The sequence below is a fragment of the Strix aluco genome, chromosome 1 (assembly GCF_031877795.1).
Source record: "Strix aluco isolate bStrAlu1 chromosome 1, bStrAlu1.hap1, whole genome shotgun sequence".
NCBI lineage: Eukaryota > Metazoa > Chordata > Aves > Strigiformes > Strigidae > Strix > Strix aluco.
This window is the reverse complement of record NC_133931.1, coordinates 58635564-58661165: the sequence shown is the minus strand read 5'-3', so window position 1 is coordinate 58661165 and position 25602 is coordinate 58635564. Positions and strand designations below refer to the sequence as shown.

Sequence of the window (25602 nt, the reverse complement as noted above, 5' to 3'; positions counted from 1 at the left end):
TCCCTGCAACATCACAGGACACTGCTAGCACTGTCAGCTTGGGGGGGACATCTCAAGGTCAGGGACACCCTGTAGTTAACCCTCACAAGGGAGCAGTACATCCCACCCAGCAAACTCCTGGCTCACAAGGCAAGTTAAGTGTCCATTTACTGCTGGGTTGACTAGGGACAGCCTTTACAAGTCTTGACCGAGATTTGGTCTTAAGCCTTTAGCTCTGTAACAACACATCTTAACCACTCTGGGTCCTTGGAAGCATCATTTTCCTAATACTTGTTTCACTGAAACAAACACTACATTCTCCTGGGCCATTACTGGACCAGTGTTTTGGATACAGCAAACAGTTATTGCAGCTTCACAAAACAGTAACAGTGATAAAACTCCAGGATGTTAGTAAATGTGTGGAAAGTCACAACACCATGTATTTCAAATCTTAGTACCCAGTGATCTCCATTCATTTCCTCTCCACTCCCCTTCAGTTACAGCAGCAAACAGGATGTCACATCTGAACCTCCAAACACAAAATTAAATATGCTACATGAAACACAGCGAAGTCTAAAAATAATCAAAGATGGTATACCATAAATTTATGTTCCCATTTTTTTTCTACTGACAAATACAACCTTAGCAAAAGAACTAACTATAGGGAGTACTAAAAGCAACATCAGAAGTTTTTCCAGCAGTTGCCTGTACTCCTCAGGAGGCTTGCTGCAGACCCATATGGTACAAGGAGAAGGAATTTGGTGCAAGGAGCTCATACTCACCGTCTGCAAAGTTTCTTCCTGTCTTCTGCTTTGGCTCTGTCGGTTGATAAAGGAGCGTGTCGAGAGTTTGTAATGGTTCAACAAGCAGATGATCACTACCACCATAACAGTTATAACCACAATTATAATGATGATTTGAACAAACTCCAGTTCAGCTAAAACAAAGAAAAAAAACAAAGAGGAAAATATGTCAATCACACACAGAATGTTATCCATCAAAGCAATAACCTGAAAACCCCTCAGCACTTCAAGATTAATCTGGAGCAAGATGTTCACTGCTGCCCATTTCACAAAGTCTTGCAAAGAAAAATGCATTCCAAAAGTATGGAAATTACTCATTTTTTGTCATTGGTGATCAATTGGTATGAATGGCTGCAGGTCAAAGCTAAGAAACTTCCTCGTGATCCTTCTCTGCAGCCTTCACGGGTAATAAGTTCTTCATCATAAACACCCCAGACAAGTCTTTTGGATAAAACAACAATTTCACTGGGGGAAAAAAACCAACACACACACCCCCAGAACCCACCCTATTTGTATCTGCAATGCTAACAGAGTCCAGAGGGCTCCATAGGCTTCAGAGACCATGGAGAGAGGAATCTGGATGCTATCTAGTAAGCTATCCTTAATTTTTTTTTTAATCAGCAAAATCGCATGAAAGCTACCTAAATCAAGTGGAAAACAAACTTTTTTCCTACTGAATCTACACACAATTTTCAAGTACTTCTCTCCAACTAGAGTAAAATTAACTTTTCTAGGACATTCCCATTCAGGTAAAAATCTAAAAAGAGATCTGGCACTCTAAAACAAGATATGTTCCACTATGGTTAAAAATGAAACCGGGGCCTTGGCTGTTGCAAGAGATACAATTACAATGAACTCCATCAGAGTCCCATCATCTTATCTGAAGTCCTGCCTATACCACAAATATTAAGTATATTTAGAAATGAGTCACTCTTGCACCCTTTTGGCTATACTGGAGCAGCAAGGATGAGCAACCTAAGGGGAGAAATTGCCCTTTGGAGTTACACAGTTGCTGATATTTCTATGGAAACTGCATTGCTCACAGGGGATGCTCTCATCTTGAAAGACAACTCCAGTTCACGGGAGGAGGTCTTTGGTTGCTAGGCTGGTAGAAAAAGCAAAGCAACAGTGCTAGTTGCTCAGTTTCAATACTTTCCAAAAATGGCACTACTTCTGGGCACCAAAACATGAATTTTGGGGAACCAATATTAAATTTCTGTTTAAAAAGCCAGTGAGGAAAGATAGATAACAAAATATAAAAATAAAAAGGACAAAGCAAACATCAGAGAAACTGTATTCCCCCCCTCTCTTATCTCTTCCATTTGTAGCCATCCTCAGCCTTCTGTGTAACAGCAGTACGCTTACGCAAACACAGCTCGACTATGAAGCTGAGCTAGAAAAATGCTGTTCACACATAAAATCCAAAACCTGTGGTGGAACTAAAGAAAACCCAAGGCTGTTTCACTATTCTAAGATCTCTTGCAAACAAAACCTCAGACTACAGGAGCTGCAAGTGCGCTGGTGTCCAGTGGAGGCTGGTGCTGAGGTCCAGCTGGTTGTCACAAGTTTTCAGTGGGCACAGGCATGCCACTATCTAAGTGCTGAGGTTCTGTGACCGTCTCAGTAGGAGTAATTAAATCTATTTGAGGCTAAGGAAAGAGTAAAGGGCAGCAATACATCTCTCATTTAATTTCTCTTTGCTGTTACGTACCATCCACTCATCATTAAGACCACCAAAAAATTTGATTAGTCAGTGCTTTGCTCTGCTTTTGCTATCAATCCCATATGCAGTGCAGCAATCTCTTGGGTTTTTTTCCTCAAGTCACTGAGACCTAACAATGTCAGTACCAAAAGATCAAAAAGCAAGAAGCATAGAACTAATTAAAAAACAAACCCACCAAAACCGTATTTAAGAAAAAAGTCAGTTTTTCTTGGCTCAGAAGCACAGAATACAGACTTGACACAGTTGACAAGTGCAGCAATTCATATTCTGCAGCTAGTGAGTACTAAAAGGTTTCTTAACCCAAAAGATTTTTTGGGGGGGCCCCTGTAATACTTTAGACTGGAAATTGAGAGACTGTTGCTAAAGGGCAACATGTAAAACAAGCAATGTTGATTTAGGCTTTCCTAGAATGCAAAGATCACTGGAATGACATGTTACTTCTCTATCTGCCAAGGGCAGAGTCTTCTAAATTTATCAAGGCCCCAGCATTTCAGTGGCAAGGGATGGAACCTCTCCTTTAGAAATAAATTACTGGGTCTGTGAGCATTTACCTTGGAGGGGGGGATCATTTGGAAGTGTTTGACTAAACCATGGCCATACAACCACACAATAAAGAAAGTCAAAGCCACAGCACACAGGTGTGAGCACACAGGTTTTTCCCAGTGCAGCTTTACATCACAAACACTAAAACGCAACAAAACACCTGATGTTCAAGAGGATTTCCTCACTGAGAAGTGGAGGGAAAGGAAAGAGGAAGGTAATTTTTAATCTCTTCCTCCTCCTGACTGCCCGCCCTGCTACTCATTAGATTATTAACAGGAAAAAGCAAAGAGAGAAGAGCAGCAGCCGCCTCTCTTTACCGGCGCTGCTCAAGGCAATGGGAACAGTTTCTGACGGCTGCCGACAGGCACCGGGTGACTCCGGCCCCCGCGTCGCCTCCTGCCCCGGGTGTGACAGGCTGCCACCTGCCAGGCGGGCATCTCCTCCTGCCCACTCTTCCTGTAAGTTAACTGGGAAAGAGGCTGGGGGGTGGGGGGGGGGGTGGGGTGGGGGAGCTTTGGGAAGAGAGTGGTAACGATTTAAATTCCCCAAGTCTCTCTGCCACACTCACACATACCTGTTTCTTCACGTGCAAGTAACAGTAATACTTATTTTTCTCCCCAGAATATTTTTCATGGCAAACACACGCTAAAAAGGGAACTATATATTGAATGAAAACACATTCGCAGAAGAGTATTAAAAAAAGATCATTTACAACCCTCTCAACAACCCCACGAGCAAAAGCGTCTGGACTGTCACCATCACCCTCAACCCTCCTCCGCAGTCAGGCTCTGCCAGGCCAGGGGAGCCCCCCCCTGCGCCCCAGGGCTCTGCCAGCGAGCGCCCTGGGCTCCAAGGGGGTTTCGCTCCGGTTAACGCGGGCACCGAGCTCCCAGCAGCCCAACCCGCCCGGCCACGCCAGACGGACAAACGGGTACCTCTGTCCAACAACAGGTCTTTTAACCGCGCATCCTTCACCGCTGTCCTGTTAAGCTGCTCACTGGACATGCTCGCCTCCGGCGGACGGGGGGCTCACGCCGCTCCGCCAGCCCCCGCGGCGGGCACCGCATCACCGGCAGCCCCGGGCTCCATCCAGCGAGAGGACACCGTCCTCGGGCTGTCCGCCCAGCCCAGCGCGGGGACGGACTGACAGACAGCCTCCAGCCAGCCGGCCGGCCGGCCGTCCCTCTCCCCGGCGCACCGGCAGGGCCCAGCCCCGGCGCTCAGAGCGCAGCTACCGAGTACCGGCTGCTGCCGGCAGCGGGCGGCGCGCCGCGGCACGGAGCGGCGGGAGCGGGCGGGCAGGGCAGGGACCGGCCGCTCTCGCCGCGCACACCCACCCACCCCCCGGCGCTCCCAGCCGCGCGTGTGCACGGACACGAAAGACGCCTTTGGGCTCCTGACGGCGGGGTCCCGGAGCAAAATTAATAAAAACGCCCAAAAATAATTTAAAAAAAATTAACCGGCGAGGTAAAACAAAACACCAACAAAAAAATCCAAGACCGAACCCCACGGCGCCCCGCTCCTCCCCGAGCCCCGCCGCGGGGCCTAAGAGGGAGGGAGGGAAGAAGGGAGGGAGGGAGGAAGGTGCGTAGCTTACCCGCGCCGCCGCCCCGCCGCTCTTTAAGCCCGGCCCGGCCCGGCGGGCGCTCGGGGCGCCCCGGCTCTTCCGCCTGCCCCGGCCCGTCGCGCCTGCGCCGCCGCCGCCGGCCCCGCCCCGCCCCGCCCCCGCGCGCGTGCCCCCGCCCCGCCGTCACGCGCCAGCCCCGGGCGCCGCCGCCGCCGGCCGCCGCGGGGACCCCGGCGAGGGAGCGGGGGGGGGGGGGGAGATAAGCGGGACACCCTTCCCGAGGTATTCAACGGTCTCCGGACCTCGTGCCCGTCCCCTTCCCGTTCACTTCCGAAGGCACCGGCAAGGACAGGACATCTCGCCCCCAGGCCCCGTCCCGCGCCGGGGGAACGCAACCGGCGACAGTGACCACAGAAACCGTGTGGAGGAGCTGCACGGCTGCACTGTTAGTAGGCAGCGTTTTAGGGAGAGTCGGGGGGCGGCGGGGGGCAAGGTACCGGGGAGACACATCCTGCAGAACAGTAACGACCAGAGGAAACCAGCCTGTGCCTCAGCCCACGCGCACAAGTTAAAAAGCAGAATGGAGGGGGAGGGGAAAGCACCGGAGATTTTGTGACTCGGGCTCCGTCGCATGTGTGTTTCCTTGGCAAAACTCCCGGCGCCGGCAGCCTCTGCCATGCCCTTAACCCCTCTGCCTGCCCCAGCGCCAGCCGTTCCGGCGTGGCTGTTTTTCAGGCAGGTCCGTTCCCCATCCCAATCCCAGCCCGTACTCCCGGTCGGAGCACCACGATGGAGGCCAGTAGCAGGGACTTGACCCGCCGCTGCTGCTCACAGGAGCAGCACAGCCCCACAGTGTCCCTGCCACGCCACGAAGCCCCGTCAGCACCACGTCCCTCATGAGTGCCATGTCCCTCAACTCCCGGGATGTTCCTCCTGTGCCAGCTTCACCAGCATGGCCGAGCCCTCCTCTCGTTCCTAGTCACTCCTCTGGGTGCTGGCAGCATCCCCAAAGCACTGGATAAGCCCAGCGCATGTCTATGTGAGAGTTCGCCCTCTGGTCCGCACTTGGCCAGGTCTTGGGAGCTGCTGGAGGCAGACGAGCTGGGCCGCGGCGCTGGCGAGGCACCATGTCCCGCTTCGGGCGAGCTGGCTCAGCACGGCCCCACGCCGGCACCGCTCCCCCTCGCAGCACGGCCACAACGGTCCAAGCCCCCAGGACACGCTCTGGGGCTGACCATGGAGATAGACCCGCTGCTCCCCACGCCTCGCAGATCTGCAAACCCCATGGACCAGCCTCAAAGGATCAAGGAGCAAAAGCTGGGAGGGGAAGGAGGCCGACAGGAGTGGGCCTGCTTGCAGTCACCCATCAAGCTAGCACTAGGAAGAGTCAGGGAGTTTAAAATATTAGGGAGACGCATCCTGATATATACACTGCACAGAGCAGGGCCCTCTTGTTTGGTTACAGGCTATCCCCACTGTCTGCATTTATTAAACTGTTGTTGACTGCAAGGTCTAAGGCCCCAGGCCAAACACTACAGTCTGGGGACAGTGACTGTGGACTGTAAGTGAATATCCTTTGAGAGTTCCCAGAAGAGCAGAATGAGTTTAAATCATATGTCAATGGAATGCTTCTGTACAAGCGGAGTATTAATTGACTACAGCACCAATACCAGCACAAGGAAAAAATTCAGTACAGATAGCAGAACAGATGTAGAGCACCTTCAAAACTACAATTTTATTGCCCCTAGACTACTTTGAAAACAATTAATTCAACAGGCTGGCCCTTTAAACATGGGTGTTGTATGGGCATGACCTGCTTTGTGTGGACAGAGTCACTGCTGAGGCTGATTATCTTCCTGTTGCAAGTTCTCCGTTGTCAAGGTCTGAAGTGTAAAATAAAGTTTCTGAGCCAAAGATCGACCCACATACATCGTTCCCAAACCTCATGTTTAAAATGAAAAGTTGGTTTCACATAAGCAGAAAACAAAACAAAATTAATATATTAGTATTAATGCTGATCCTTTACTTTGCTCTCCTACAATTGAAGCCTGGATGTTTAGACTCTTTTCAGTTCCTGAAGGGAACTAACCTAGAGCATCAAACAACTGCTTTGGCAAGACTGGGGATTCAAGCACATAGAGAGACTGATACATTACACACTTTACTCCCTCTCTAGCCCACTATTTCCCTATCCACCAAAATTTGTTTAATATTATTGTACAAGTGTAGGCACAACGTCTGTAAAGTGGTTACAGACTGCTGTATCCATAAACAATGCACCTGAAAAGTATCCTCAAGAACATCCTCGGAACAGTATTTGGCTCATTACCCATTTATTAAGAATTTATCATCAAGTTTGTAATGTGAATCAAGCCCTTCAGGGGCTGAACAACTGCACAGCAAGTGCCAGATAGCCCATAAAAGCTGCTCTGTCAACAAGGTTGGGGGGCTGGCTTCCTTCTAAAATTCTCCTCCCAGTAGCAGGTTCCACCATGACCTCTGAGCAGGACGGCTGCTCTGGCGACACGGTTGAAGCTCCCTAAGCAGGCTTTGGCACACCGAGTCATAATGCTCCTCCACAAGCCATTACAAGTCTAGCATATTAATGATAAAGCCATGGGCTTGTTAAACTTGCTAACACTTAAGTAAAATGTTATAAAGGACATGTTTACTGATCTGTCTCCTCAGTCTTGACTGGGAAAACAAAAAACTCATTCTGGAACTCACAAGAACAAAACCTGATTTTTTGTTTTACTAATTATAAAGATGTTAATCTCTTAAGTGTAAGAAAACACAGTCATGTTTTGCTGACCAAAACTGGACAGATGCTGCTTTCTCAGCATGAGTTTTGCATTTCCGGTACTTATCCCTTTTTTTCTCTGCTTCTCTAAAGATATTACCGACTGTGGGCAGGCTCTTGGCCAGCTCTTTCTCTGAAGAGTAAGAGAAAAACCACAGTCTTGAAATCAGAAAAGTCAGCCCCTTGGGGAACCTGGACAGCGGGGGGGTGTGAGGAGGTGCTTCCCCCTCCCTGCGCTGTGATAAAGCTTGGAGCCATGCACGTAACTTCAGCCCAGAAAACCATCTGAAAACGGCACAAATCTATAACCATTAACACTTCACGCAGAGCCACGCGTCCTTACATGCCTCTTCCTGGCAGCACCAGGACGATGCCTCATGGTCAAAGTCATGTTGGGGCAATATGTGCCTGTTGCAGAGGAGGCGTGCTTTCAGGTCCCCAGCCAAGCAGGCTGGGGGGCCCACACAGCAGTCCCGTGGGTCTTCGGGACTACCCGGATAATCACTGCCTGCTGCAATCCCAGCCCCATGTCAAGCTAGCAGCCATGGGAGCACAGCCCCGGCTCCTTCCTGCCACTCATCTTGTGCCGGCCCTGGCGCACACATGGTCCGCGACACGGCTGAGGCACAGACCAGCCAGACCAGGTCTCTGCTCACAGGGGAAAAAGTCAAATTGCTTGCTGGGTGAACGCTGATGCCAACACAAAAAAAGGAGTCAGGAAACGGTCAGTGAGGGACAGCGCAGGAGACCAGGACCATCTCCTTTTGGGTACGGGTCTGCACCTGGATGGGCTTCAAGCGACCGCAGATGCACCGACCGAATACCCTACACCCCCACCTCTCAAACTGCCATCTCCTGGGGTAAATGTTCATCTTTTTGGTTATATCTGGAGTTTATAAGTTAAGTTCGTCAGAAGAAGATACTGAAGAATGGTACCACCCCAGGGAAAGGAAAAACATTTTTCTCATTGGCAGTGAATTCAGGCAACTTATTTACCAGCAAGTGCATATCTAGATGTATTATGTCATCGTGTTTAATGTGATTACGTGCAAGGAACAAGCAGACGGGAGCAGTGTGGAGAGATTAGTGACACAACCCAAAAGAAGCAAGTTTGGTGGAGGGATTTAACACAGAAAAGGACAGTGTTTACGGCCTCTAAATTAACTCCCTGCTAAAGCTGTTCTTTACCCTGCATTAATGGGAAGGATTGTGAAATTGATTTATCTTTTTTTTGTTGTTTTTTCTAAATCACCCTTTGCAATCCTCAGTTAAAGAGCTCCCTCCAAATCTTGTTTCCTAGAAAAACAAAGCGGCCCTTCATATCCATAGTTAGTTGCACAGCCTGCATGGTCCATGTGCTGGCCACGTGTGCAGTGGTTTGTTTTCCTGTGCTGGAAGGAGAGTTCAATCTGGGACACTGAATTATAACATGCTGTTTTAAAAGTAATCACCGTTTCAGACCTGACTAGCCCTAACTCTGTTTACACTGGCGAGTGAGAAAATCTACTCATGAATTATCCCCACTGCAGTTCTATTAGTCCTCACACGCCGGCTCGACACAGGCAATTTACAGTCATCTCCTCCAACAGGGTTAAATGGTACAGTGGGCATAATACGCTGGCCCTGTTTACCCTGGAGATTATGCTGCTGGTAACTTTGATGCTCCCCTGCCACCGCTGAAAAACAGGTACAGAATCTCCTAGTGCTGATGCATAAGGAATGAGAAAGTCTGGGTAGGGAAAGGCAGCTGTAAATCTGAGGTTGATAATCAGCCCAGGCTATTCAGACCACGAAAATATCTCTAAAGGGACAAAGGAACTGGGTGGCTAAGAACCAAAATTTCACACAGGTACCCGTTACACTGAACACTATTATACAGTGGCTTCCACTTATTTTAATCATTGACTAATTCAATCCTCCATTTAGTTCTATTAAAAACTCATGAACAAAATCAGCTGCACTGAAAATACTGCAACCCCTTCCATCCTTAATTCTGATGATATTCCATAGCTTTTGGCTTATTTTGAGCTCAAATCTAATCAGCAGTTGTAAAAATGGGCCATTTAAGTAAGAGAAAAGGTGACAAAGGATCACAATGTATTTTTTTTAATTCCGTTGTTATTCAGAGTTCTCCCAGCAGTAATTGCAATTAGTACCTGGTACTGGACTCTGTGGAGTCTCAGTTGCAGCATGACTACCCTGCCTAAGCTCTCCCTTGGTTTCCAGGCAATTCCCAGCAAGTACAGGGAAGAATCATCCTTCATTATTAATATATTTTTTTTAGCCCATTCAAACAGGAGCTAGAAAAGATGCACTAACGACCACATTTAAAAGCTGAGAGATCACATCATGCATTATCCTATCATGGGAACAGATGAAAGTTAAATGAGAGACAGAATTAGCATGGGTGCTAGAATCTATGCATATGCAAGAATCCACCTCCAACACAAAACTGAAAGCTCTGTTGTAGAAATATAGGTTGCTAAATAAGCTATTAGCAGTATTTTACGCACAAAAAGGAACGTTCATTCTTCCACTGAAGAACACTCTTTGGAGTTACAGAGAGTCTCCTGCCAGGTGGATTATTCACTCCATAAATCTCAATTGGCAACAAACTCCCTGGCAGCCAGGAAAAGAAAACAAGGGGCGCTTGACTGAAGATTAACAGACTATCAAGATATTTTAGTACTTTCTAAGGTGTATGGAAAGACTTCAGAAAGCTGGACAGTGCAGAAACCTTTCAAGATCACAAGAAAACCCATCAATCCTGGTCTAAAAAAACCTAAGGACAAGACACAGAACGGAGATAAGAAGGGAAAGCAGAACCAGGATTACAATAAGGTACTAAAAATACAAGTAGAATGTGAAGAGCTGTATTTTATTTCTGACATTAATCTAAGCAGCTGGTTTAGAGATACGAAGCTCTGCCTCACTGGTGCTGCTGTCTAGTACCTGAAAGTAAAGGATGAAAGAGAAGAACCTGGAAAAAGTATCTGAAGAGATACGGGGGAGAAAGGGAATCAACATAATGCAAAATTTGAGGTCAGTGATGACAGAAAAATAATGCTTTTAAAGAACTAAAATGCCAATATAAGCTAGTATTAACATTTAAAAGTAAGGGAAATACGCAGATACTGAAAAATGGATCTACAAGCAAAGGAATCTTCTTCATTTTCTTTTATCCTACAGTTTTCTTATCATGTCTTGCAGCATTTACATACATGCTGTCTGTATGTGTAATCATAAGAGAAATTAACCCTGGATAACCCCATGCTGCAGCACCTTTACAGAAATTGCTCTAGAGAAAACAACTCTAGGAATAAAATAGGGGATGTTCAAACCGTCGGAAATCAAGTGAGTCACAGACATCATAGGTCTGAAGGATGGGAAAATCTCTTTATGAGAACATGCCATTAAACATTACAATCAAGCATAAAATTGCTCTGCCACAGTATTTTGTTTTATTTGCATTGTTAAATTTCTTCTCCTAACAATAATGGATAGTTTATAGCACTAATGATTTATACAAAAGAAGCTGCGTAAATGCATCCCAAATGGGCGGCTTCTTTCTTAAGAATTGTAGACTCAGTTTCCTTCAGCTTGATCGCAAATCAGTGACTCACAAATTTCACATCTGCCTCAGGATACAATGGTGCAGCTTCTAACAAGGTTTCATGACGGATTAAGTTCCTATGGTGCAAGAGAGGTGCAAAAACGCTAATTTAAAAAAGCACACTGCATTTCGACAAATTGCCATGGTGCAAAAACTATAGATGCTTTGCTATTAACAAGTGTTATCACTGAATCCGGTTCATTACTTCTGGCTTCTGCAGCCTCACTTAAAATAAAATAGATTGTTTGTATACAGTTTGTGTATGTCCATGCACAAATTTTCCACAATAAATCAATGTAATTGATCTGGAGAAAGGGACCACAGTTTAAGAGTATTTAAATTGGTCTGCAAAACACATTCACCTCACTTGCAGTGCACCCCCAAAAGAGATGGGGACTGAGAATTTTGACATGCAAAATGATTTGGATTTGCTACAGTTCATAGCTCACCTTATCATATAACAGAGCATTTTATTCCCAAACCCCAGCATTCCAAAACTGTTAAATCAGGCCCTCTCAAATCAAAAATCAGAAGAGTAGCATAAAACAATACTTTGGGATACACTTTGATCACATCTTTCCAGTGTTTCTTTGACCTTTATGTCAAAATGAAGGTATTCATCAACTCCCCCGATTCCAGCAGCTGAAGCATTAAGAAAACTGCTTCATTTACAGTAAAATCTTGAGAACTGACCAACACTGGGAGTAAGAATCAGAATCTAGTCAAGACTTCTTAGGCCAGCAAGAATGAGAATAACTGCAGATATAATGTACTCAGTTCGTGGGGAAGCATCAGGAAGTTTCTAATGCACCTCTTCTCTGACTAATGGCCTAAGTGAGTGTGTAGACAATAATCCTCACGTAGGAGATGTGAGGAGGAGATGGGAGAGAAAGTCCATAGAGGATGTCGGTCGTCGGATGCTTCCTGCAGTTTTTCCATAACTACTTATCGGGAGCCAGTTTTAACGCATCATCACAGGCATTCCTCGGCAAGCAGCAGCGTTTCTGCTGCTTCCTTCAGATTGGCAAAGGAGTAAGACTTCCCAAAAATACATCCTCTAGAAAAGAGGGAATTAGGCGAGCAAGCTCAGCGCTCAATGGGAATCAAGATACCTCACTGCTGCTTGTGAAAAGCAGACCTCTGAGTAAACCACCAGCGAAATGACAACCACATTGCAGAAGCTACCAGGCTATTTTTACCAAAGCAGAATATGTTGTTTTTTCATTTTGTATAAAGGCAATAAAAATTCATAAGATTCATGCTCTGCATTTAAAGAGAAAAGCTTGGTAATACAGCATTCAGACCACATGGTTTTTAACATTACCATGAATGGTCTATGTTCTTCAGTCTTTTGACATGTTCACAAGGATGGTGTTTACACTGACTCGTTCATAGTACATCATATCACATTTTAATGATTCAGTTCGGCTCTGACAAAAGGAAACATCTGCCATAATTTTTTTCTTTCATGAACTTTATCACAATTAAAAATCTGACGTTTCACCAGCCTGTGTGCCAACCAAGAAGCATGCCAAGTTCGGCACTTCCTGATACATACAAATGCGTGCAGCATGAACAGCTAGTACCAACAGCACCAAGCCATCACTGACTTGTCAGTTCCCACCACAAAAGAGAAGAAAGATCACAGTTTGTGGGCAATAATTTCATAATCTTGATCTGGTTTCCATATGACAGGGTGCAAGAGAGAGAAAGCAAAAAAAAAAAAAAAAAAAAAAAAGAACGCTTCACAGTTCTGTGTGATGACAACATAAGATTTCTAAGTCTTGCCCTACTGCAGCCAGAAAAATATTAAAGCAGCATGTCAAAACTGGCATAGCTTCTAAAAAACGATTTCCAAACAGCACTTGATGGACAGCACCCTAGCAACTCGATACGAAGCTTAAATCCGCATCTACTTTACATAAAACGAGGCCAATCGCACCCAGTGCAATGACAGTATTCTTGTTTACAGCAGAATTAATGGTATCTACAAACTCAAACCACTTCTGAGACACTGCACATATGATAGGAAGACATTTTCCATGAAGACCACCAACCTCTTATACCCTAAGTAAGGCCGGGGTAACTCCTGTATCTCTAGACAATTCCAATCACACCGTCATTTCAGGGTGGAAGCCAAGAGCCAGAAACAAAATGAGCAGCCTAATGATACAAGCACTGCAGTGCTGCTTCATACATGGAGTAGCAGGGTCCAACTGCTCGGTGGACTCTGATGTTACTGAGCCCAGGCAGCTGGGAGGGATGGATGTTTCTGAACAGACTCCAGGACACAGTTGGGGGTCTCAGTGAGGGCTGAGGGGTGCTTTCTAACACTGTTCCTCCATCCATTTTTTTTACCTGTACTACTAGCATAATACTAGATCAAGTAAGGTACAATTAAACTTGAAGTGTCTCATGGGAGGACTTCAGGGACTGAGAAAGAAAAGAAAAAACGACCCTGCATACGAAACACACAAGACTGCCCCAAATGTGTAACATCGCAGATATTTAAGGAGATGCATGGTCTACTAGCTACCAGATCAGACTGAGATTCAGCTTCTCTCCTCAGCCCTATCACAGACCTGCCAGTGACCTAAGCGAAGTCCCTTCAGCCCTCCCTGCCCGTCCCCACTCCTCTCTCTCAGCAGCAGCACCTATGCAGCGCTTCCACAGAGCACAGCCTCACTCACTTCAGTCTTCCCACACTGCCTGATACCAGTACCATATGAAATTTGGGCTGCTAAGCCTTCGAAGATGACATGTGAGCACTTAAATCACAAAGGTCCATTGTCAAAATCTGCACAGTGGCGAATGGATAGGTGTCATTTCCCAATGAGCAAAAGGCTGGCCCCAAGCAACTGTAATGGCATTTACCAAAATTTGCTTGAAATCTCCCCAGACACACTGAGAGCTGACAGTTAATGTATCTTACAGTTGGTTGGCTGGTATTTTTGGATGGGAGGCTGCATTTCAAACTACTTCATCCTATGTTCCTGCTCTGTACAACTGTACATCCGACACTGTACTGACTCACCGGTAGCATTTTTGTGTAGCCCACTAAAGAAATACCATTACCACCCATTTGGGTGGGGTGAGACTTTCTGGGTGAATCTGCTTGCTGGAGAGGAAGTTTTGAGAGTAAAATACTCATTTTCAGGGTTACAGAGAAACTGTGCTTTCCTATGTGTGCATGCACACACAGAGCAGGAGAAGCATGTTCACTCCCTCTCACTTCTCCACGTTACCCCATTGGGGTAGGAAAACTACTGATGCTTCAAATTTGGAGCAGTCCTGATTTTTAATAAAAACCATGGTTTTCATTAGGATTATGATAAAAGGTTAAAACCAAATAAAACCAATTTGTTACGCGGTCTCCAGGGAGAGGGCTGTTGTGCTTTCTGCCCAGCCTAGGAGGGGATGATGCCTGAACAGCACACCTTCCAGACTGCTTCCAGGCAAGCGCAGGGCAGTCGAAGCCTTCCGGAGAAGCAAAGGGCAGAGAGATCTCTCCTTCTTCCCTTTCGGCCTGAGATCAGGGGTCTCTGCATACGTCAGATCTGCTGAGTTTTAAGCCAAAGTTTCAGAGAACGGGCCTGAGCCAGGCAAGTGCTTTGCAATGCAGCTTTGTGATCCCCTGCTACTGAGACTGCTTCATGCATTCGTGCAACAATTCGAGAAACAGCCTTGACTGCTCACCCATTAACTGTGGGACACGAGTCAGGTTTGCAATGTTGTGAGACAGGCTATTTTTACCACACTTAGGATGTGCTGTCACAAGAGTAAATCCCAGTTGCAGATTTACCAAAAGCACTAAGGGGATTTGTCCAGGATTTCAGGACGCCTGGCATCCTGATCTGCATAGCAGCTCAGACCAGGCTTTTTGCCATTCAGAAGTCCCAGACAAATGACTCGTGAGAGTGTGCACTTTGCCAGCGCAGTGCATATTCAGCAAGCGTGCAGGGTCTGGGATGTGTCTGACATGGGAGGCACGTGCTTGGCCACCTGCACACAGTACCTCAGCCTCCACCACACACTATGCGCTGGACTTCATCGCACACCTACGTGCATATGCGCACCCCCTCTCCTGTCCACGATGCCCGGGCACACCAGACCACAAGGACCATGCATGCAAACTCCTTGGGGCATGTGGCCAAGACCTGGCCGCACTGCCCCTGCTCTCAGGCAGGGCAGTATATACCTGCCGTACATGCCGCACCACTCCTATTTCTGTAGTCTCAACCAAGTGCAGCATAAACTTGCAGCTACTTCCCTCACAAAGTTTACACTCTACAGCACGAGATTCCCAGCCCACCTCTGTTCTCAGGAATCCAATCCCCTGGCTGCGGTTGGTACACAAAAGGGTCTCACGAGAGAAATCTCAGGGCACCCATCACTGATGGCTCACAGATGAAGTCTGAGAAACGCTGTCATACGACGCTAAGAACGGTGAGGCTGAGTTGCTGCTGATACCTTACCTGACATATTTCCTACCTTGGAAGCTGTCTGTCATCATATTAGGTGGCGAAGAAAGCCAACGGCATCCTGGCTTGTATTAGAAATAGTGTGACCAGCAGAAGTAGGGAGGTGATAGTCCCCCTGTACTCTGCACTGGTGAGGCCACACCTTGAGTATTGTGTCCAGTTTGGGGCACCTCAATACAAGAGGGATATCGAGGTGCTGGAGCGAGTGCAGAGGAGGGCAACGAAGCTGGTGAAGGGCCTGGAGAACAGATCCTATGAGGAGAGATTGAAGGAGCTGGGACTGTTTAGTTTGAGGAGGAGAAGGGTGAGGGGAGACCTCATCACTCTCTACAGCTACCTGAAAGGACATTGTAGAGAGGTTGGTGCTGGTCTCTTCTCACAGGTGACTAGTGACAGAACAAGAGGGAATGGCTTTAAACTCCAACAGGGGAGGTTCAGACTGGACATTAGGAAAAAATTTTTCATGGAAAGAGTGGTCAGACAGTGGAATAGGCTGCCCATGGAGGTGGTGGAGTCACCATCCCTGGATGTGTTTAAGGGTGGTTTAGATGAGATGTTGGGGGATATGGTGTAGGGGAGAACTTTGTAGAGTAGGGCTGATGGTTGGACTTGATGATCCCAAGAGTCTTTTCCAACCTGAATGATTCTATGATTCTATGATTAGCACAGTTTTGCTAAATTAGAAAAGGCACACCCTTTCCAGCACTTATCCTGGTTTTTTTTAGACATGTCAAATAACTCTACCTTGCTGTCAATATATCTGGTTTCTGTTTTACACACAGAAGACAGGAAGAAGGGAATTGCTCAAACGAAGGTTGTGCATATAAGGAACATGAATCTGTCCTACAACCCAAACCAGCTTTCAGCTTGAATCTATCCTTTTTTGGGCAGACAGCTCAGACATTTTGAATTTAAAAGGACTCTGGCATTTTTCCTTCATGTCCTCTCATATTTCTCACTCTTAAAGCTCAGACTAGGACTTTCTGTTCATTGTAGGTGTCTTTCTCAAAGCCAACTTAAATTTGAACAACTCCAAAAATTTTCCGGAAGGTGTTTTCTTGTTTTGGTTTGGTTTTTTTACTTTTAGAGGTAAGAGCTGTGGTTCCCAGTGTTAAATCACAAAATTTTGAGGATTTGTTTTTCTGCTAAAAAAAAAAGTTGCTCTTTTTTTTAGCACAGTGTGAATTTTTGTTGCATAAAGAACTGAGTCCCAGTTTCCAAAATGTTCGTGTTTTATCTTTTCTACTATATTTCTTCAGTTAATACTTTACAATTCTGCCTGAAACTAAAGTAGTTTTAGTTTCTCTCTTGCCCACACATTTTGTCATTTCTAACACGACAGTACTGTAACCCATTTGTTTTCTCAGTGCATCTTTCAGAATCACTTGTACTTCACAGTGCAGATGTCTAACGCAGATCAAGGCGGGCGCTGCAGTATATTCTGTTCCAAAAGATATCCCCACCTCCTCATTTGTTTTGCAACATGGCTATCAAAGCATTAAATAATTGTTAGCATATATCCATTGTTTTACATATTCTGAATGGTTTATAGATGTTAGTTAATTTCTTCACGTGCTGCTCCTGTGAAACAGATACAGAGGTGATCATTTTATGTGAATTGCAGCTACAAAGCAAGTCAATACCTAAACTAAATAATCAAATCAACAGCCCTTTCTCAATTTCCGAGGCCAGAATAAATCCCAGTTATAAGGAAGAAACAGCGAAAAAATTGCAGACTACCTCCTGCAAAGAAATGAAAATTAGGCTAAACTTTGATCACAGCTTTTTGTCTGTGAGCCTCTAGCCCAAATCTGAAGCCTGAGTTCTCTCCCTTAAAGCTCACACCCAGAGGCACGGCTCACTGGTCAATGCAATCTTCAAAGTTTCCCATCTTGAACAATTTATTTTCAGGAACAAAGCCTGGAAAAGGTCCAAAAACCCTGTGTGGGTTGGCAGCAGCTCAGGATGCTGTCTAGGTGTGTCTGGCTTGCCCAACTAACAACTCTTTCCACTTCCTCCATTCAGAGCACACTTGCGTTTCACCGTACTGCAGCGAGCCACCCGTTAACTTCTATTCCTTCATTTCTAAAAAGGCTACCCATTTCTTCCACTGTATCCCCAGCTTTATGGGCTGTCAGACACTTTAGGTTTTAGCTGGTAGCTGAGAATTCGACAGCGAATGTACAGTTTAGGATTTTCGACTGGGAAAACAATTTCCCAAAATATCTGTATGAATGCAATGCAGAAATATGCCACGTTATAACGGTGAGTATTCTTTCTCAAAATGGAAGTGTTAAACTTCAAGCACAGCTCTATGCCTGAGATGAGCCAAGAAACTTCTGAAATGAATAACAGGCCCTGCTCAGCACCCTGCGGGCAAAGCAGCCCCCTCCTTCCCACTCCTCCCTCCAGGTAGCCCCAGCACAGTAAAGACTTGTTTCTCAGCTATGCTTTTAAACCAGACTCCCCTCAATACCGATACCAGGACAGTGTTTCCCAGCTGTTACCCTCAAATTGTTAAATCCTGAAATGGGTCCCTCTGAAGGTTATTAGAATCATGGAATCATTTTGGTTGGAAAAGACCTTTAAGATCGAGTCCAAACTTAAAACTGATTTTTCATGTGGAGAAACACAGAGGAAAATAAATGCTAATATTAACCTGCTCAAACAGCAAGAAATCCCCCCTTCCCCCTCCCTCCCCCCCCCAAGCTACAAAAATTAAATCCATAAGGGCATTTATAGAGAACATTTTATTTAAGAAAGAAAACAAAAGTGACTGACACAGTTATTTGTCACTGCTGGTAAATAAATTTGCACGACTTACAATGTTTACCCTGGAGTATGACTGAAACATCCATTCGTGCTGCATTAGAAACCTGCCTCAATGACAAACTTCAGCTCCCCGCTCTAGCAAAGCTGATGTATTGACTAGACAGGTAGATATTAGGTGCTTCGACTGTCTGGATGCTATGGAAATCATGCTGCACGCATCTGACCGTTGTCAGTGGTAGAAGACAAGCGCCGGCCTCATTCTTATTCTAGCCAGGAAAAAGGCCTCGTCTGCATTAGCCTTTTTACTGAAAGGCTGCCATATTTGTCAGTTCAGACGCATGTAAGATAAGCTCCTTCCCCGTTATCTAATATTTCACCAGGCAGTGGAAACGAAGGATAAGCAGAACCTAATAGTCTATGTGGGCAGGAGATCTTGAATGCTGTCAAGCTCAGCGCAAGGCCTGGATGCCCTAGACAAGGGGAAGTTTACAGCAGAAGTTAATCACTTCATTTTGAAGAAAAACTCACAGGGATTTGGAGAAATGGTTACGACTTATCCCGGCTACGCAGCAAGCAGAAGACAAGTGTAAAACCCTTAGTGCAGCATTATAGTCGGTGCCTCTCCCTCCCTATAATGTAGGTACCACTCAGCTAAAATTGCAGTCCAGTCAAAGGGGATTAAAGAAGGCAGCTGTAAAACCGCTGCTTTCCCTAAACAGCCGGAGGAAACAGAAGGACAGGCAGGGAGAAGCAAAATGAAAATCCAAATTCTGCATTCTTGGAATGTCTTGGGCCGATCAGTCCCTTGCACGGCAGCTAGCAGAGAATCCAAAAGTATCACTGCAGCCTGGTTTACCTGTAGTCCTCCCCTCTAAAACTGCCCAAGTCTCATACAGACTTGGTACCAACCTGGCAAACGGATCAGAAAGGCTCTTGCTCAGTTGCAGGGCTCCCAGGCAAGCACGTTTCTTACACACTTTTATGCTGCATAATGTGGCTACAACAGTGCTAAGTGGATTCTGAATAAAATTAAGATAGCCTGTTTCAGAGCTCACAGAGTAAGTCTGATTTAACAGCATGTCTGCTTAACAGATACACCATCTTAAACAGTAGTGACTATATGGTCACACTACTCCATTTTAATGCACTGACATGAGAATCAAACCATATTTGCACAGAAGTGCAGCCCCAAGTATAAGCTTTCCAACGTTGTTTTGGCCCACACAGAATGGCCAAGCTATGCCCAAAGATTTTCTTTTCATCTGGCAAAAGTAGATTTTTGGGGCATAACTGTTAACAGTGCCCCATCAAAACGTAAGCGACAGCCTCTGAGGGAAAGGTTACAACACACGCGTGGCATGTGGTATCCAGCATCTCTCTGCTGCCTGTTCCTGATCCACTGCCCACATTTTAAACCACTGTATAAGTGACACAGTGAATTGAGTTGTGTGCATGGACTCTTAACGTCAGCTCTGCACTTAATACCTCATCTGGTCACCAATAATAATTTTGATCCTCCCTGCAGTCAACAACACTTTGGCATCAATAGCAACAGTCCCAGGATAGCTGCTGTCAGCAGCACTGCACCATGCGTGCCTGCACATGATAGCAGCTCTGCCATGTCGTCCGCCTGTTCCCATCGTGTGACGACGACAGGGTGTACAGAAAGTCACAAGAAACCTATTCCCAGGGAGTCAAGTGCTCCTCGACGTCAGCACTCACCGTCCTCGCGGAGTAGGCCAACTGGGGGAAGACGCGTGCAGCATGTGAGCCCGCAAGGAAAACAAAGCCTAGCCTGCATCTAATTTTAGGCTTGGCAGCCTTAAGGATGTTCTGGGCCATCTTTATCTTTGGCTTTTCCAACTCCTCTTCTGTTAAGGTCATACCCTTAAAAGCAGTTGTGCCGCCTCCTGCCCCAGGTCTCTTCCCTTCCCCACGTAAGCCCAGACAGAGAGTGCAGCAGTGTGAAAGCCCTGACCTCCCTGGAAAGCCTTCTTCTTTCAGAGAGATGGCAGGATGCCTCACCCAGCAAAGAGCTCCCAACCTGCTGGCACAGGTGGGACAGAGAAGGGACAACCTCTCGCACTTTATCTCATCACCAGCTGGCTGTGCGACTTTCTGAATCACCCTTGTCCTCAGGCCAGTCAAGAGCTTCTCTGCCTTTTCTCACATCAACCTTGCAGTGTATTTTTTCTTTTATTTTTTTTTTTTTTTAAATCATGTACATTAACCACTTCATTTAAGATGACCAGTTGCATATTACTGGGAAAGAAAAGGGAGTGGGAAGGTGCCAGGAGCTGATGCCACATGGAGTCTTCTAGCTGGCCAAGCTCCATTTCCCCTTTATAGATCCCCCAAACCCCAAAGTCTGTCCAGTGGGACTTAGATACCCACTCCTCACACAGGAGCAAGATGACACAGGCTAGCTGCTTTGCAGAAATTGCCTGGAGGTACAGGCAGGATAACACCAAGTATCCTGCTCTCTGCAAGCCACAAGAGCTTGCTGGGGGAGAGAAGTGAGAGGATGCTGGACCACCGTGTCACCACTGCCTCAGCCCAAGGCTGCTCTCACCATCTAGGCAAAGGCCCTCTCCAAACTGCAGCTGCAAAGAGCAAGCACGCAGCAGTGATGCTGCCAAACCTGCACTCCCAGCTCCCATGTCCAGCAAAGCAGCACTCCATGTTTAGGGAGCGTAGAAACGCAAAACAGAGAGAAAGGCTATGGTGGCTTTCCAAAATGCAGCAGGGTTTTATTTAAAAACTGGAAGAGAAAGATAATAACTTAATGGTGCCCTTTCACCCTTTACAGTATGCCACCTCTGCCGGTGTTTTCCACACCCACACCCAGAGAACGCAGCAGGTTACCCATCACAACACCACCGCTGGGTCCCTGTCCTGGGGGTACCATACAGCCTCCTGCCCACCTGTGGTAGGGCTGAACAAAAATACCAGCTTCTGGAGGAAAGTGTCTTCTGTGTAGCCATACAACATGACCTCTTCCTTTTACTTTGCATTCCAGCTGCCACTCTGAAGCTTGCACAGTAATTAATAATCTCATTTTCTCTGCTTTTTAATATTCTGGGTTTTTTTCAGGGGGAAGGGGGAAATCTTGATTAGACAGACATGGCTACTTAAAAGCAGTCTCTAGCAAGTCCGTTGTCTGATGAAACAACTGGGGCAGAATGGCTCTTTGTTAATGTTACATTTAGTCATTAAAAATGTGCATTTGTGATTCTAAAAGCTGCTAGAGGCAAAACACAACAGACAGATACATACTCAGACTTATATTCAGTTTCCAGCCTGGTAGACTCAGTGAAACTGAAATTAATATCTCTATCTTTCATATGCGTTTATGGACAAACACCTTGAGTAATAACCACCGCCATACACATTTGAAACCTCTTTCAGCAGAGGACTAAATGCCTTTTGAAAAACCTAAATCATTTAGCATCATAGTATTGTGAAGTATGTAAAGATACTTCTATATACTACTTCATCTAGCTCTGGGGTACAGCACAGGGGATGTCGTCATCTTAAAGCAACAACGCAATGGCTTTCGGCAGGAAATACACACAGCTAATAGATAAAAGGAACAAAAATACTTGAACTGGACTGGAAACCATCACTCAATAGTAATAATAGATAATCCAAATAATAATGGCAAAAAAATAATACAAACTATACAGTCGGTCTTTAATTATGAAGATCTACAAAAACCTTGGTTTCACATTTCATCCGTGCTTGTTAAACAACATCTTGGTAAAATTAGTTCATTCCCACCATTTCTTTGTATTACAGAAACATAAGGATCCTTCAATCAAGAATCACAACTGCAGTGGCCTGAGCACTGCATAATTAAAAAAAGACAATCCCTACATTGATGATCTTGAGGTCTGGAACTACTGACAAAAAAGATAAATTACTTATGAAACAGGAGGTGAGATTAAGCAGTAAAATGCTGACATCCACTGTGCAAAATTCTGGCTATTCTTAGCTCAACAGGTGCCTAGCAAAAAAAACCAAACCCAAAACCCCCCGAAAGAAGCCTTTTTAGGATTTTGACAGCAAGTATTATTTCCCATAGATCAGGGACCATCTACTGAATCATCAAGACAGTTTTCTGTTGCACTGGGACAACCTCCCACCAAGCCACATGCAGTAAAGGCACAACCAGACTAAGGGGAGTAGGAAGAGACATTAGCACCCATTGTATTGTCTGCTCTCCTTTTTTTTTTTTTTTTTTTTTTTTTTTTTGGAGCAGTAAAAGAAACTGTGAAAACAAGGTGCAGATACTAACAGAAACAAAGCTGTTTCCTATCTTCCTATTACCTTTTAGTATTTTTGGTTTCTCAAAAAACAACACACACACTGGGAGATAATGAAAAGGTTTAAAAAACTAAAAAGGCAATCTGAAAGGTTCAACTTAAATAAAAGCAAATGAACTAAAAGGACACACAGTTCAAATGCTGTGGCTGTACTACCCAAGACTCTCCTCCACCACCAGCAGCTGGAAAAAAAAAATCTCAATGCTGTTTAATTTTTGCTCTATCACCTAAACTTTGCTTTGCTTCCAGACTATGGAGACCAGGAACAGAAAACTATACTTGGTTTTCCTGTAACAGTTTGCAGATTTTACAGCCCACTTCAAATAACTTCTGGCAGGTTGTTGGTTTTTTTTTTTTTTTTTCCCCCAGAGCTACTTGGAGCAGGAAACCTTTAATAATTTGCTCCTGCAGTGCCAAGCAGAATGCCAAAATGAAAAAAGAAAAAAAAAAAAAAAAAAAGAAAAAGCCACAGAGGTATGTAGAAATGAATCACCAACAAACTAAGCTTCAATGTGAAAAAGTGGGGAAAAAAAAAACTAAATTAAGGTGAGGGACTGTATGAAAGTACATGGGTGAGATGAAACAGGCATCCATGCAGGTGCTCAGAAGCAATGAACTAACGGTCTCTTCTGATTTCACAGTTCAGGAGCTCCTGGCACACCACTACCCTATCTGCAGCATCTCTGTGCTGGAAAGAAAAGTCTCCATCTACAACTCATTTGTGAAAAAGTGGCTCTTTAGGCTATCGTTAAGACAATAATTTACAATGCCTAGATTAACTCTGTGCTTTGTTGCTGAGTAGAGCAGAAACAAACTTACTGTTCCTCTTCTACAGTGGTTTAAAAGCACAGCGCAATTTCAAGGGCAGATCAAAGTTAGACTAATTATTTCCTTTCTGCATATCCTATAACTAAATGTAACAGGTCACTAGGGAAGGGTGAAACAAAAGATGAATGTATTTGCACACACTAACAACAAACACCAAGAAACAAGGACATTATTTATATAATAAAAAGATGCATAAGGGAAAACATCAAAGCCTATATTAAATATACAAACCCACAAATACATCACCAATAGTGCCTAAGTAACTAGGGAAATAAACTGGCTGCTCTCTTTCTCCACACTTCAAATTAAACACAACTGCTGAGGTGGTTAAATCCTCCACGAGCCTTTAGCACTACTGGTCATGAAGGTTTGCTAATTCTAGTTATTACCCACTTGAAGTTAATCTCAAGACTAAAAAAAATACATTTCCATTGTTTTCTGTTGTTTAGAAACATTTGAGTTTACATTTGAGTTACTTGAGTTTAAAGATTTAGGCTGCCGTGAGGAAGGCTAGAAACATGTTTTACTGTAATTTTTTAATGAAACTTGACATTCTTATTTATACACTTCCAGGAATCAGAGCTTTAGAATACTCCAACTATCATGAGAACTGAAGAATGGTCAAGAATATAATTTCACTGTAACTTGCAGAAGCAAATAACTCCTGTTGTGCATTAATTCCTCTCTAGGAAACCTCAAGTGGGATATTTTGCTTACATTACTGTTCCTTTGTCATTTTCCCAGGTTACTTCATCTGCTAGTCAAGAAATTGCAAGCTTTTTGGGGAAAATAAATTGTGTGTAACTCCAGTGTTTTGTCCATCTGTCAGCAACTGCAAAAGCTGTCTCCGTGGCATATCATTAAGCATTCCTACTTCAACCACTGCTTCAAAGTACCTACACAAGGTGAGACGGCCCCAGCATACAGGGACTCTTCCGGATAGCACACAATACACAGCAGCATCTGTCAAGGCTCAGGCAACTGTCCAACTTCTGTTAAAACCCATTAAACCCTCCACAACTCAAGAGAGCTTTTGGTATAGGAGCAGTACTGCTTCTTGTTTCAAGATCTTCCCCTGAAAACCATGTTCTTGGACAGTATGTTTTTTTCTCTTCAAAGGGCAAAAGAGGTTCACTGGAATAGAAGGAGAAAAGGAACAGGCCTTTTCAAGGCAGAGAACTAGAGGTCTTCAGAGAAAGCCCTCTTGAAGGTACCCGAGCAGGACAGAGGGATGACCACTGCTGCATGGAGCATGGGACCACCACCATCAGCTGGGCCTCCAGGAGTGTCAAAGTGTGCAGTCCTGAAGGAATAATACTTTGCATATTTACTGCTCTTTTCTTTCATTCCTGAGCCTTAGGGAAGGCTGTCGCCTGGCTCACATCCAGGAAGGGTTGCACGATCAGGCCGAATGCAGACAGAGGACTACAGCCTGGCACGCAGAGGTCTGAGCGGCACACCTAGGTTTCTACAGTAAAGCCAGGAGCAACTCCAAACTCCTTCTTCATTTCTACACACAAATAAAGGGCCTTTTATTTGCTTGACAGTGCTCTTTATTTTTTTAATGTATGCCCTTTTACTGTTCCTTGACTAAGAGTACAGATACAGGCATTTCTCACCCACACAGTACTCAAATGACTTTCAAACCTTTGTGTTAGCTTGTCATTTTTGGTAGCTTTCACACCCCTATTGAAACAAAGCTTAGACAAACCCTGAAAACTAAGGATCTCTCCAGACGTGTCTAGACTCTCAGTTCAACAAGGCACAATATTTTTGAACTCTCTAACCTTTATGGGAGGTGACCAAAGCCAGCTCAGACAGACTAAACTGACACACCGCCAGCTAATACCCTGAACACCTTAAAATGCAAATAGCTCTAATCTTATTAAAAATTATGCAATTCGCCCTACCGCAACAGCAAGAGGGGGAAGGGAAGCAAAAAATACCGTTGATAGCATAGGCTACCATTCTCATCAGACAAACAAAACTGTAACATTTATCAATTATTTCCATCTGCAGTTAAAGAAGTCGAAGAATTAGGAATTATTTTTTTTTTTTTTAAATCCATATTGAGCCCGGTAAAAGACTATATCTAGGCTATGCGTGGGAGGTGAAGAACTGCCACCATCTCCCAAAGACATGACTAATACAAGATTTGGTAAGTCAGG

General features: G+C 45.1%; 1 protein-coding gene across 7 annotated transcripts in view; it reads right to left on the bottom strand.

Moving 5' to 3' along the window:
• The window catches only part of LDLRAD4 (low density lipoprotein receptor class A domain containing 4), a 294715-nt gene that overhangs the window by 22652 nt on the left and 246461 nt on the right, over window positions 1-25602 (bottom strand). For 5 of the 7 annotated variants that reach the window (XR_012623080.1, XR_012623081.1, XM_074822547.1 and 2 more), the window contains one exon: window positions 762-916. Coding sequence is in view for 5 of the 7 variants with exons in the window: in XM_074822547.1 (XP_074678648.1) it covers window positions 762-916 (155 nt within the window). In the remaining 2 variants the exon portion in view is untranslated. Of the gene's footprint in view, window positions 1-761; window positions 917-3983; window positions 4601-4645; window positions 4747-25602 lie in introns of those variants that run through there. The other 2 variants (XM_074822597.1, XM_074822576.1) reach the window with 2 other exon arrangements.